The sequence below is a fragment of the Anthonomus grandis genome, chromosome 19, assembly GCF_022605725.1.
Source record: "Anthonomus grandis grandis chromosome 19, icAntGran1.3, whole genome shotgun sequence".
Lineage (NCBI taxonomy): Eukaryota > Metazoa > Arthropoda > Insecta > Coleoptera > Curculionidae > Anthonomus > Anthonomus grandis.
The window spans coordinates 101,395-117,078 of NC_065564.1; the positions used below are offsets into that span (position 1 = coordinate 101,395).

At 33.7% G+C, this 15,684-nt stretch overlaps 1 protein-coding gene across 1 annotated transcript in view; it reads right to left on the reverse strand.

Moving 5' to 3' along the window:
• Positions 1–10,923: 10,923 nt before the first annotated feature.
• The window catches only part of LOC126747662 (disco-interacting protein 2), a 149,571-nt gene continuing 144,810 nt past the window's right edge, over positions 10,924–15,684 (reverse strand). Inside the window, exon 26 of the mRNA XM_050456425.1 lies at positions 10,924–14,797. Within this exon, the coding sequence (XP_050312382.1) occupies positions 14,314–14,797 (484 nt within the window). The 3' untranslated portion in view covers positions 10,924–14,313. The remainder of the gene's footprint in view (positions 14,798–15,684) is intronic.

Consider the following 15,684-nt stretch of genomic DNA (forward strand, 5'->3'; position numbering starts at 1 on the left):
GCTCAAAAATTTCCAAAAATTAACATTTTCAAAAAATGAAAAAACAAAATTACCACGGGCTAGAGCATAAAATTATCATCAAGAAACCCTAATAACATTTTTTTCTAAGAGTCATAATAACGGCACAACAAATTTTTGAAAATTAAAATTTCTCAAAACCACCTCAAAAAATGGCTGTAACTCAAAAACTTGTCACGCTTTATTCCAAAAAGGTGGTGGAGTAGTACTGTGTCGATTTTTATTCCAGGCATTTTTTCTGGTACTTAAATTTTTAATATAATACTAAAATTTAAAAATAAAAAGGATGATTTTTCGTTGTATGTACACGTCATCCGAGTGACGTAGATACACGAACAAACCCGAAGACGTAAAAGTGAAAGTACCGAGTGTCCGAGAGCGTCGAATCGTGGCCGCTCGGGTATGTTCGGCTGAGAGGGGTGGGGATGGGGAGAAAGATCTTAGCAGGCCACGGCAGTCGCTCGGTCAAGTCATTCTCTCGGTGACATTCACCGAAGGCGGATGGGAAATGTAAACGTAGTACTACTAAATTTAGTGTTTGCTGTTATTTAGTTTGTAAGTACTGTTTAATTTATTTTAAGAGCATGCTCTTTTATTTTTTTGTCATTTTGCGTTATAATTATTACTGTTTGAGACGTTTTCTTTTGACGATTGGATATGCATTTGCTTTAAATTATTAAAATTTAAATTTCTCTGTTTTGCAATTAAGGGGTTAACTTCAACGGGTTAAGGGTTGCTTTCTTTTATGGGTTCATTCAAATAAAATTTAAGGGATGAAGTGCTTTTATTTATTTGTTAAATTCACACTTAATTAAAAAAATAACTGTCGATCTTTTGTGGCATAACATCCAACTGTTCACCATACGATCCATGAATTTACCGAACCCAAGGGTGAACCGGCATATTCATCAAATCCTGGTGGACCAAAGAGAACTTAAGGGTTTCAGTACTTGGGAGGGGGAGGTCATGCCGTAATCGCTCTCTACAAAGGGGCTTGGTGGCTGAAGATCCTCCTGATGCTGAATCTCCTTTTGTTCTTTTAAGAGGTTACGTTTCAACGGTTTGGCAGTTATGGAAGTTTATTCGTTAAAGTTCCTTCTTATAGTGGGGTTTCATTTAAAGTGGATTTATTTGCTTTATTCACATCAAAACAGTCAGAGGGATGTCTAAGGGGGTTAAATTCAAGTTTCAGAAGGGCAAATATAGAAATTTAATAAGCAAATTAAGTATCAGTTGCTGTTGATTCTATGAATACATATCCAGTCGTCCAAAGTTGCGCCAATAATATATTTTATTGAGTTACATTTTTTGTACATATTGACACTTACTTTTTAATATGTTTTAAGCATATTATATGTAATTGCGTTGATTTACTGTATACTGTTTGTCTATTTCTATTCTTGGTAATTTAAAATTTGATTTAACATGTTACCAATGGGCTTTATATCACTGAAATATTATTGACAAAGCACGTAGCCAGCCAGTGCACCTTTTCCTTGAAAATTTGACTAAGCATTTACACAATGTGCCTAAACCCCCTTAAATATTGACTAATCACGTAAGCAGTGTGCTTTAACACCGTGAAAACTTGACCAGAGGAATGGGTTTTAGTGGGTCGGAGGGTGGCCAACTCCAACCCCACACTACCCTGGACGTTTGACAGGAATCATCCCTGTCCAACGTCCAAGGTGTCTGTTTGCAGATTTCCTAAACCTCTTTAAAAAAAAAAAAAAAAAAAAAAAAAACTTAATAAGGCCAAATTAAGTTTTACTTAATTACAGGGCACCAACTCTTGAAGAAATTGCTGCAATTAGTTAGGATTGTATATATTTGTAATGCCCATACTTAGAACTTGTTTAAATGATTTGTACTGTTGCAACTTTTATGGTTTATATAATTTAAATTGTTTTTTATTTGTATCTATTTATTTTAATTAGGTTTTGGATTGTTACAAGCTACTTAGGCAATTTTTGCTAATATGTAGACTTATGCGTTTTATCCGCTGTTGATCTCGATTTATAATATTGATACACAGTATTTATGGTAAATTGTTTGCTGTAAATGAATAACAAAAAACAAATAGTTCTTTATATTATTTATTATAATAGTCATTACACTATAAACCATACTGACTTACTTCTAGTCAATTGATGCCTAGGTATTAAACACTATTTTGATTTAAGGTTTGTTGAAAAGTTTAAGTGGCTGCCAAAAAATACTAAGGGATGTAAAAATATTGGTGTACTTAAAAGACTAATAATAAATTATGTACCAATTGTATGAAGTTTAATTTTGATTGCTTTATAACCATGTTATGCCTTTAAAAGTTTATTTATGCAATTACATTGTAAAATTGTACCATTTTCTTTATAGATGCTAAATAAATACACATGATTAATTGAGGCGTCCGGTTTCAAAAATCTCTAGATTCAAGATAAGCAGTTTTACAGAAAATGTAAAAAACCTGTAGTATCAAAACTATTTAAAATACATTTATAAAATTTATTATAGGTAAAAATAGGACCCTTCTAATAAGGTTTTTTGACAAAGAACATATTTTTAGGTGTAACTAGAGAAACAGTTTGATAAAAACGTTTGGACGTAACGAGTTTTGTTAACAAACAGTGGATTTAAAGAGTTATGAAAACCCGAAAGTGATAAACGATCCGTATAGTTTATGAAATAATGCAAAAGTAATGTAAAAGTATTCGCAGTAATAATAGTAGTAAATAATATTATGTAAACGTATTCGCATTGTCTTCCTGTTCTATCGCACTATTATTATCTTCAGGCGTATATCTCCAGTCCAATCCAAAATGTTTTTTCAAAAGAGCATCAACATCTTTAATTTTAGCTTCTTTAATAGAATGAACTTTTGGCAACGGCTCAGGCTTTATTAAAGTAAGGCTTTTCCCTTTTTTTAGCATTGATTTATAGGTACCAAGATCCGATCTAAAGTTTACTTCTCCTTTAATTCAATTCAATATTCAATATTCTCTTTGCAGTTGAAAATTGGAAATGCCATTGAGATATCAAAATCTTTTTCAAGATCAAGCAAGATCAGGTGGCAAAAACGAATGTCCTACAATGGGAAATATTACGTGAATCTCTTGAACTGAAGTTTCTGTAAAGTAAAGCCAATGCATAAGCATATGCCAATCATGCTGGAGTTTTTATTTTGCCCAGGACAACCATCGCAAAATAGCTTAATCCACTTAGTTTCTGCCAGATTAAGTGTGGACAATTTGTCATTAATCATTGAAACTATTTCATTAGATCCCTTTCCTTCTCGATCCAAGTGTAAGAAGTTACAGTATCTTTTGTTTGTGTTGCCTTAGAATGACCTTCACATATTTATGGTAAAGTTATACCAATAAAATTGTCTTGAATAATAGGCTGACTGGTCTAAAACGCGCGGCAGCACCAAGTTTTTTTGACAATCAAAACTAAGTTTAATGGTGCTCGTAAAATGCTTTGGCCTTAAGTTTGTGAACTCGTGATTTGCGCATTAATTCTGCCTTGGTTTCAGGATTAGAAGCGGCTGTAATTTGACATTTTAAGCTAATGCATTCAGAACATGCATCTGTGTAGCTGGGGTTTGAAAGCTTATATTAAAATCTGTTGTAAAAATGTCCCTGAAGTAATCATATTTCACTATTAGATCTTTATTTTCACTACAGTATATTTTCCAAAGCTTCCTAATACTCAGATCACTTGCCATTATATTGACGTTCGGACTTATTTCTCGTGTAATGAGACTCTATACAGTTTAATCTTTTAATTAACATATGTGACCCATTGCTTTTCTTGAACATAATTTAGAAATGCATGGCGTCGTGAGGTGTGGCCAACCGGGGCCATAATCACCACGTTTTTTGTAAATAAAAGGGTGCTACCAACTAGATCAGACGAAACATCAGGCTACCACTCTACATTTACAAGTCTACTATCAAAATGTTCGTGGCCTCAGAACTAAGGTTAGTGAACTCTATACTAACTTTTTAGCTGAAGAATATGATATAGTCACTTTAACCCGAAACCTGGCTCACAGATGGTTTCCATCATGCAGAGCTGTTAGACAACAGATATAGTATAATGAGAAGCGACAGGACAGATGGTCGAAGGGTAGGTGGGATTCTTGTAGGAGCTAAGAAGAACTTGGACATGAAGCTTGTCCCCATTAATATCCCTGAGGATTCTAGTCTTGAGTGCTTACTGGTGAAAATTACAATTAAAAAGAAATATTTTTATTTATGTGCAGTCTTATTTTTATATTCCACCAAATGATATATATGTGCAATTTTTTAACCTCTTTGAATGTATCTTATAAGGATGTAAATATAATTATCTTAGGAGATTTTAATCTACCATTCTATGTAACAGAAGGCTGTGAGAAAAGTAAGTTGATAAATAACTTTTTAAATTTTTATAATTTAGACCAGCATAATAATGTCTTTAACAAAATGAAAAGAAAGCTGGATCTTGTACTATCTAATATGCAAATAACTAATTTAGAACACTGTGGTAATCCAATTCTTGATGAAGATCAGTACCATCCTGCTTTAAGTACGGTTTTACTGATATCTTTGATAAAAATTATTATTACATTAACTATGAATATATTTATGACTATTCAATGGGCGACTTTTATAGGTTGTATACATTATTGAGGGAACTTAATTGGGCGGAACTTGAAAGGGCTGACAATGTTAACATGTGCACTCATGTGTTTTATCAAAAGGTTTATGAATGCTTAGACCTGGCAATACCCAGAAAGAAAGTTAAAATAGGCACTCGAAAACTCAAAAGTTTTCCAAAATACTTCTCTCAAGAACTAAAGAAAAATATTAAGTTAAAGACACATCTGCATAAACAAATTAAAAAAGGCATTGCCAATTAAGGAATTAATATATAGCAAAACTAGAAGTACAGTGAAATATGAAACTGCACATGAGCTTCGAACTTATCATGAGAATATCGAGAGAAATGTCAAAACTAACCCAAATAGCTTTTGGGATTTTGTCAGGTCTGGGCGTTCAAGACCTGGTGTTAACCAAGCTCAGTATTTCAACAGTCTGAAAAACCTAACTTTGATAAATCTAGTGGCAACTTTTCATTTTCCAAGATCTCTGAAATGCAAATTCAGGCAGCCATTAAGAGATTAAAATCAAAAAAGGCCCACTGGCAATGATAGTATCCCCTCATACATTTATAAAGGTTGTTCTGATATCTTGTACACTCCATTAAAAACCATTTTTAGTTTGTGTCTAAAAACAAACACATTTCTTCCAGAAGTGCTTAAATATGCTTTGGTTACTCCAATCCTCAAATCAGGAGATAATTCTTTGGTTGACAACCACAGACCAATTAGCGTTCTTAATTCTCTCGCAAAAATTTTTGAAAACATTTTATACCAAGATATTTTGAGCTCTTTCATGAATAAATTCTCTCAGCAACAACATGGATTTCTACCAGATGCCTCAACTGTCAGCACTTTGACTGAGGCAGCTCCCAATGCAGTAGATAGCCAAGAGCAGCTAGATGTTGTCTTGACAGATTGTGCAAAGGCTTTTGATCGGGTTGACCATAAGTATGTAGTTTATGGTATCTTATCTTACTGGAAGGCCTCAGCAAGTTAAAGTTGGTAAAAAATTGTCAAAAATATATATAGTAACATCTGGGGTGCCTCGGGGCAGTAACCTTGGGCCTCTCTTAATTCTAATTATGCCAAACTGTATAAAGCATGCTAGATGTCTCGTGTTTGCTGATGATTTTAAATTATTTATGCACATAACATCTGTTATTGATTGTCTTGAGCTGCAAATTGATTTGAACTTGGTGGCCCAGTGGTTCAGAGAAAATAAAATGTCATTAAACATAGATAAATGCAATTTATAAATTTTGATTACAAAATTGATAATTTATCTTTAACTAGGAAAAGTAAATTTAGGGATCTTGGAGTCTGTTTTCAAACAAATCTCAAATTTAAGCAACACTATGAAACTATTGTAAACAAAGCATATAAGCTTCTTGGTTTTGTAATAAGAAATACAAAACATTTTAAAGAAATAAAATCAATAATAATTCTGTACAACTCACTGGTCAGACCGATCTTGGAGTATGCCTCAGTTATCTGGGCACCTAAGGCAATGGTGCATATTAATATGATTGAAAGGGTCCAAAAAAGATTTTTAAGATACTTGTACTTAAGAACACATAATGCATATCCTTATATGATCTCCTATAATAGTATGCTAATTGAATTTAAAATGGTACGATTGAGTGTTAGGCGTAATGTGAATGATGTCTTATTTATTTACTTCATAACTAACAACTTAAAATATAAGAACTGTTCTTTAATTAATCATCTATCATTTGCTGGTCCTAAAATCAATTTGAGAATAAGAAATATGTAAGAATCTTTTCCAGTGTTCACCCTCAAGTTGTTCGCCATTTAATAGAATGAGGCAAGAATGTAATAATTATATACAAAAATATGATATAGATCTCTTTAATATTAGTATTCGCCAAATTAAGACTGTTAATCTGTTCTTTTTGTTTTTGATTTTTAATTGTAAGTAGTAGGTGTATTTTGTCATTAAATGTTATTAGTTTTAGTGTAGGTTTAGTTTCATCATTATTATTGGTTTTCCTTCTTTTTTTCTGCAAGCCAGTAAACACTCCCACATATAATTACATTTCAAATGTGTTTGTAAGAGTATAAAAAAATAAATAAATAAGTAATGCCTGCTTTTTCGGTCACCACCCCACCCCGATTTTCCTTGGGAGGACAAGACCATCGGATAAGAATTTTTTGCTCAAATTCTGAACTCTAAATCTAGAGATTCCAAGAATTGATGAAAAATGCATTGCTGCAAACCGACAGTGTTCCTTTTTTTTTGTTTTAATAAAATAAGATAAAGAAATTGAATTGCTGCGTGTACCTGGACATTTTGGGAAGTATGCTTCAGAATAAAATTGTCCTGTTCAATCTGTGTTTTATTTTGATAAAAGCATGCATGAAATTTCCTAATTTCCTGCATTTTTGCTTGTGTAGATTTCCATTTCGAGGGATCTGCTATTTTTTTTCTACCTCTACCAGGTGTTATTACCATAATAGAATAATTCTCCATAACGCTTTACTCACAGTTAATTAATAATTGTTATAAGTTGTGTTATTAAAAAAAAACGTGGAAAATAACAAAACGAAAATGAAATCGTTATTGTATTGCAGTCGGATGTTTACTAAACGCGGGCAAACAAAATCGAAACAACTTGCAGAATTAAGACAGTTTTGAAACCGTACGACAAAAATATAATATTTTATTTTTCCGATTTGCGTATCATAAGTATTTTTACCTACAGCGTCTAAAATTTTTGAAAAAATTATGTATAAACAAATTTATGACTATTTCCTATCTAAACATTTATTGCCAAATAATCAATGTGGATTTAGGGCAGGATTAAGTGCGTCTACAGCGCTTACTAAAGTAACAAATGACATTTTTGAAAATTCGGATCGCAGCAATGTCACAGTGCTAGCCCTGCTTGATTATTCCAAAGCATTTGATACAATTAACCATAAACTTTTAATATCTAAGCTAAAATACTTTGGGTTTTCTGCCGACTCAGTATTCTTAATAAAATCATATTTATCCAATAGATATCAAAAAGTTCGGTACCATAATGAGTCTTCTAGCAAGCTGGATATTTTATCTGGTGTTCCACAAGGGTCTATTTTGGGACCCTTGCTTTTCATAATTTACACTGCTGATATTTTATTGTCCTTAAAAAACTGTCATGTAATGGCTTATGCTGATGACACGCAGCTTTACATTTCTTTTCATCCCAATGAGCTTAACGCTGCATCTGCTCACTTAAATGAAGACTTAGAATTGCTAAGTAAGATCTCGTTTGAACATAACCTTAACTTAAATTAAAAAAAATCAAACCTTATGGTCTTTGGTAACAAGAACGCGGTAGAAATAGTCCAAATTAAATATGAATATTTGCGTTTGTAGAGGTAGCCCGTAATCTTGGTATTATTATTGATTCCCAATTACGTTTTAGTTCTCATGTGGAGATGTTAAGACGTAAGGCTTTCTCGAGGCTAAAGATTCTGTTTACAAATAGACACTTTTTAAATTTTTTGACTCGCTTCACAAAAATATGCTTCAAGTAATGCAAAATGCTTGCGCTCGTCTAATTTTTGATCTTAAAAAACGCGATCACATCTCTCAAAAAATAATCGATTTAAAATGGTTAAGAATGGATAATATTTGGAAACATCACTTAAGTAATTTTACATATAAACTTTTATCTAATCAAGATCGAAATTTTAATATCTTGCGTACCATTTTTAAAACAATACGTTCTGCTCACTCTGTCAATATAAGATATAAGTTAAAGTTTTCAATGCCACAATTTCGAACTGCTCTCTATACTAGATCTTTTTCTTATAATGCAATTAGCTTGATTAACTCACTTCCTGACGAATTTCGACTTTTCAATTTTAATAAATTTAAATTTAAAGTAAAAAATTATCTTTTAGATACACAAAATCGTCCAGTGAATTTATGATCTGATTTATTTTTGTTCTTTTTTTTGTATCTTTAAGACGCTTCTCGCTGCTGCTTCATAGATTGTTCAGAACTGTATATGGGTCTCCCCTCACATTGATACTGCAAGTGGTGTATTGAATGGCTCTGTTATGTTTTTGTTTGTAATATGGCTAACAGTTTAGGGATTGATTCTCTTTTTTTCTTCTCTTACTTTTAGTAAGCATAGGTACATGCACATGGTTAAGTAGAATAGCATTTATTTGCTAGACTTCGCCATTCCTGTACTATTTAAATTAAATTACATTATTTTGTATATTATTATTTGTTAAAAAAAAAATTTTGTAACTTTGTTTGACTTATTAAAGACCTTATTTATTTATTTATTATGGGATGTAAGCAGTTTTGATAACGGATTAAATGAAAGGACCTAAGGAGTTTTGAAATAGTATCTAGGAAAGAGTGAGAGAGTTTCTGGCTACCGTGGCCGGAAATATTACATCTAATTTTTATTATGGATTGAAGAAGTTTTAGTGCAGATATTATTTAGAGAAAGAATAAAAAAGCAATTATAGATGGCAGCAGGGCCCTTACCTTATTTTTTGTATAAAATGGATTTAGAGAGTTTAGAAACCGGGACGCCTCAATTATTGTATTAACAAAAAAAAATAGGAAAAAGGATACCAACCTTTCGACAAAAGCCGAATCATAATCCAGAAGCTGCTCTCCATCCTGTCGTCTTCTTCGTCCGTAACCCTGGACAAGGGACCCTAAACAGGTACTAGCTTTCCGGGCCAGAAAGCACCTGGAATCTGCAGTAGGCAGGGATCGATTCACTTTCCCTGAATAGACATCTCCGACAAAGATGCCTACCTGCTACCTGAATCAAACCCCCGCAATAGTAGAGTCGTATAACATCCAATTAATTAGTATAGCAAATGTGGTAGTAGTCATTAAGTGCTTCGTTTAATGGGGGGTTAATTAATTTCGGGATTCGGTTAATTAATTGGTTAATGATAATTAATAAAAGGGGGTTTTTGAATTATTTAAGATTCCCAGTTAGTCTATAAGTTTCAAACAATCTTTTACCCGGTTTATTACGGACAGTAAGTAACTGGGGCATTTTTTCAAACAGACAATAAAGCAGTCTATTTGAGTATTCGTTATTCGTTTTTGGGCTGTTTTTGGACACAGTTGGGCCTCAAAATGCCCCTTTTTTACACAGTTGGGCCTCAAAATGACCCTTTTGTTTTGGTTCCACTGCGTTCCTGTCTTCTGTTCCTAATTGAGTGGCCTCTTGGTTGGAACTCTTTTTTCTTTAAAAGTTGTGCCCTTTTAGGTCTTTTTTAAGGGAAAAAACTGATGTTTCCCTAAAAAAAGACTGTCCAAGTAACCAACTAGGGCCTTAATTAATCTTGAGAGGTTTTGACCTTCGAAACTGACAAAAAAGGCCAATTTCGCAAGCACTAAGAGGAAAATAAACTAACCCCCTTCGGGTTTGTATAAAGATACATTTAATCATTATTTGCAATGTGTGTTCACAATAGTATATCATATACTTAAAAATGAAAAAAATTCGTTTTTTTTTTCTTTTGCTGTTGTTTAAAAATACATAACAGAAAAAGATACCTAATGCACTAAAAAAAAATCTATTCCTACATTAATTTAACTAATATATACACAAAACTAAATTATAATAATATATACTATATTGTCATATACTCGAAAATTGTTTTATTATTATTATTACTATTATTTTTTTTTGTGCAAAAATACCGCGAATTTTAAATAATCAAAGAAATTTTGAGCATTTCAAGCGTAAACAAACAAATAAACAAAAAAAAAATACACAGACTAGAATACATTTAAAAGGGGGGGTGGGGGTGGAACGCCCTCTATATGCCGGATTATCGAAATTGGTCCGAAATACGCGTAAAAACAATGTACACTTTTTGACTTATAATAACATCATATTGTACATACACATATAACATAAAAATCTATCACAACTCATAATTGCAATAATATAAAAGTAGTGACGTAGTTAATGATAAAAGTACTAACGAGAAGTTGAACGAATTTACTTGAGCCAAGTATGAAGTAGTGTGAATACGACGTTAAATATAATACGGGGGGGAGAGGCTAAAAATTATAATCACGTTTAAATATGGCAGAGTAGGTACGGTGGAAATCTGGCATATTTGGAATTAATTGTCTCGTTGTTTCCTCATTTTCTGGCTATAACCTATCAAGAAAATTCCCAACAATTTACTTCTTGGGTGTCAAAGTCCTGTACCCAAATCAGAGGAACCTAAGCAAAGTGACTGTCTTCTTACAGGATTTCTTCCTCAGATAACTCAAAAAGTAGTGGACCTCCGGGACAGTAAAATATATCGTTTTATTCAGCAGAAAACCCTTCAAATTTCCCTAAAAACCCGATGAAATTCCCCCAAGTAGTTTTCTAGTTATACTCGACCAAAGTTCAAATTTTTTTATGTCAAAGAACGTCTGCACCTAACGTAGTAAAGCCCGGACCTAGAGAGACGTTTCTTACATGAAACCCATCTTCAGGGATTACATTAACTTGGAGTAAAAGAATTATTAGCAAATTATTTTAAGGATTTTTCTCATGCGAAATTGATGTGAAACCAGATACTCGTTTTTTTTTTCAGTTCCTCTAATTTGGTCGAATTAATAATTATTTATAGTACTGGGACGCCTGAACTATAAGATGAGTGTGTAGGGATTTTTTTAGTACATGCACGCCTGGACTATGGATGTAGAATGAATTCTATAGACTTAGTGCAAGAGCCTAGGTTCAATAATCATTAAATTTAGTACCTGGACTATAGGGTTTTGTAGACAGAGTGTGTAAGTCTAATTTTGTCCTATTAATGGATTTTTTGTTTAAGACTGATGCGCCTGGACTATCACTAAAGACGGACCTAGTCCAAGGGCACAAATAAAATTTTTTGTTAATTATTATTGGAAGGTTGGTTTATAGCCATTTTTGAATTTTTAAGAGTGCACCTGGACTATTAAGGATTATAGTCTGAAGATTATAAGGTCTTAATGTGCCTTTCCTATGGGAAATGGAGATTAATGAAACAAGACTTTTTTGCTTGGTTTTTTGTGCTTTACACCTCAGTAAAAGAATTTTTCGATTCGGATAACTTTTTAAAATTTTTGAATTTTTTTGGGTAGTAGTAGGGTCAAAACCCGAAAAATGCCCATAAGTCCGTCCCTGTTTATTTTTCGAAAAAAAGTGTAAAATACTTTTTTGTTCAGAGTAGGACGGGGCTTCTTATGGTGACAGAAAAAGTTAAATTTTTCTAATAGGAATGGAGAAAATGAAATTTATTTGATTTGGGGTTTTTTCCCATTTTCTCGGGCTGTATTACAAGTAGAAGCAAAATTTCTTTAGTAGCGTGCAGGCCTTAATATTTCCACCAACTTTTGTTTCAAACAATTTTTCCTCAGACCCATGGATTTTTTGGAAAAAAATAAAAACCGCTTTTTCTCAATTTTACTTACTTTACCCCTTTGAAATTTTGGCCAAAAAAATTTCAAATTTTATTTTAGCGTTTTTATTGCATCAATCTGTAGTCATGGAAGGCTTTTAAAAAAAAAATAAAAAAAAGTCAAATTTTTTTGGGTCTTTAGGACCAAAATCCAAAAAAAATGCCAATAACTCTCTCAGGGACCATCGTGCATACAAATAGCTCTAACTCGATAAATCTCGGTCCTAGAGAGACGTTTCTTACATCAAATCCATCTTCAGGAATCCCTTTAAATCGGTGCACAAGAATTATTAAAAAAACCGAAATAGTTTTTAAGTTAGAAAGAATTTTGTGTCGCATGCAACCTGAATTTTAACTGTTTTCAAGGTTTTGTTAAGTAAATCCTTTTGTAACTTTAAAAATACTTAAGCCACAAGAAACTATAGCCCCTCGTTTTGTTTAGCATAAACCTCTTCAGGTTTTTGTAAACCTTTTATAAGAATTTATACAAAAATTGAAAAAATTCCCCCAATTTAATCAAAAAATCACTAAAAAATTACCAGATTTTTGCCAAAAGTTACTAAAAATGAGAAAAATTCCCCAAATTCCTCAAAAAGCCACTAAGACTTGAAAAAATGCCCCAAAAAAGTCACCAACTTAACCCAAAAGTCACTAAAAATAGAAAAAATCCCCCAATTTAAATAAAAAATTACTAAAAAATCCCCAATTTCCTCCAAAAGGCATTATTCCCTAACTTCCTGGAAAACCCCCTAATATTGAAAAAACACCCCAGAAAAGTCACCAACATAACCCAAAAGTCACTAAAAATTGAAAAAATCCCCCAATTTAATTAAAAAAATTACTAAAAAATCCCCAATTTCCCCCAAAAGTCATTATTCCCCAAATTCCTGGAAAACCCCCTAAGACTTGAAAAAACACCCCAGAAAAGTCACCAACTTAACCCAAAAGTCACTAAAAATTTGAAAAATCCCCAATTTAAATAAAAAATCCCCAATTTCCTCCAAAAGTCATTGTTCCCTAACTTCCTGGAAAACCCCCTAAGAATTGAAAAAACACCCCAAAAAAGTCACCAACTTAACCCAAAAGTCACTAAAAATTTGAAATATCCCCAATTTAAATAAAAAATTACTAAAAAATCCCCAATTTCCTCCAAAAGTCATTATTCCCTAACTTCCTGGAAAACCCCCTAATATTGAAAAAACACCACAAAAAAGTCACCAACTTAACCCAAAAGTCACTAAAAATTGAAAAAATCCCCCAATTTAATTTAAAAAATTACTAAAAAATCCCCAATTTCCCCCAAAAGTCATTGTTCCCTAATTTCCTGGAAAACCCCCCAATAATTGAAAAAACACCCCAAAAAAGTCACCAGCTTAACGCAAAGGTCACTAAAAATCCCTCAATTTAATCCAAAAGTCACTAAAAAAAATCCCAATTTCCTATGTCCCTAAAAATTCCCCAAATTCCTTGAAAAGCCACTAAAACTTGAAAAAATTCCCCAAAAAAGTCACCAGCTTCACCCAAAAGTCACTAAAAATTTAAAAAATCCACCAATTTCCTGGAAAAGCCACTGAGACTTAAAAAAATACCCAAAAAGTCACCAATTTAATGCAAAAAATATTTAAAAATTGAAAAATTCCCAAATTTAATACAGAAATTGCCCAATTTCCTTCAAAAGTCACTAAAAACCAGAAAAATCACCCAATTTTATCCAAAAATCACTAAAAAAAATCGCAATTTTCTCCGGAAGTTACTAAAAGTCCTCCAAACGCATCACTAAAGTCACTTCAAAAGTCACTAAAAATTGAAGAAGAAATCTTTGAAAAATCCCTAAATGCCTCCAATTTTCTTTCCTAAAAAAAAAAAATCCCTAGATTTCCTTCACGATCGTTCAAAACTTTTGGCACCCTTTAGCACCGTCAATTTTTGAGCTGAAACTGCGTTTCGACTGTCAAATCCACCCTCAGGAAAGACATTAAGAGGGAGCAAAAGAACTGTTAAGAAAAGTCAACGAAAACTTGTTCCCCGTCAATTGTAGGGAACAACCTTCGCTCAGATTTAGCCAGAAAACTCGCTGAAACAACGCGATTTAAGCCAACCTATTCCAGAGATCCGATTCAACCCTAAACGCTCATCTGTCGCAGGGTGACCCGTTTGCGGGCGTGTCTCATCAGAAACCGCCGTTTAACGTCGTCCCCGTAATAATCCGCCTCGGGTTACATGTTGTACGCGACATAAATCGGATCCAACTGATCGGCCAAAAAACCGTCGCGCAGGTGCATCCGTTGCTTCTCGCCCCGCGAATTAATCGGTACCACGCCCGGATCGACCACCACCACCACCCCGACGATCAAATGATGTTCCTCCAACACGGTGTTGGTCACCAAAGGGACCAGATCCAAAGCTTCGCTCTCGTTCCCGTCCAATTCGACCACCACCACCAACAAATTCGTCCAGGTGAAGACGGCGCACTCGGCGATTTTCTTGTGACAGCGCAGCACCGAGTTCTCGATGTCGATCGGGTGGTACCGCATCCCTCGCAGTACGATCGTCTCGTCCAGAGCGCCGACGACGAAAACGGCGTCGTGGAGTTCGGCGGGGGAGTCGAGGGCGCCCGGTACCAAATGGTGCGAGGAACCCACCGATTCGGTGTCGCTGCTGTTTTGGGTCGAGACGGTCGTTGTCGTGTCGTCCGTGCAGCTGATTTATTTAATTTAATTAACTCAAATTTAGGGGCGCAAATTACTCTAAACCAGACGGGGGAGGGTGGTACCGCAATATCCCATTTAATTTGAATAAAAACCTGTTCCTGGCAGTCTTCATGCGGTTTGTCCGCGGACCACGTACTTAAAGTCACGGAAATTGGTTCGCGTTTGGGTTAGAGTAATTTATTTAGAGGAAACATATGCACTCAAAGAGCTCTAGATCAAGAAATTGTGGGCCTAAAAGACCACGTTTCTGACGCCTAATCCATCTTCAGAAATCACTTTAAGTTGTTGTAAAAGAATTATTGAGAAAAGTTAAGTAGTTCTCAAGTTATGATAAAATGTGTCTAAATTGAACTTTATCTGCTAAAGAGAGAGTCATGTAAATTCCTATGTAACTCCAAAACTACTTGACCTAAAAAAAACTATGGCCCCTTGTTTTGTTTATCATAAGACCCTTCAGCTTTTTATAAAACTCTTCTAAGAAGCCTCAAAGTTAATTTGAGGTTATCCTCAAAGAAAGTGAGAAGACAATCTTAGAGCAAATTGTGTCTATACAAAAACTACTCTGATACCGTAAATTTTTGAGCTAAAATTGTGTTTTGTCTATCAAATCCATCTTCAGGGATTACTTTAAGTTGTTGTAAAAGAATTATGGAGAAAAGTTAAGTAGTTTTCAAGTTATGATGAAATGCGTCTAAATTGAACTTTTTCTGCTAAAGGGAGTGTCATGTAAATTCCTATACTACTTGACCTAAAAAAAACTATAGCCCCTCGTTTTGTTTATCATAAGACCCTTCAGCTTCTTATGAAACCCTTATAAGAATCCTCAAAGTTATTTTGAGGTTATCCTCAAAGAAAGTGAGAAGACAATCTTAGAGC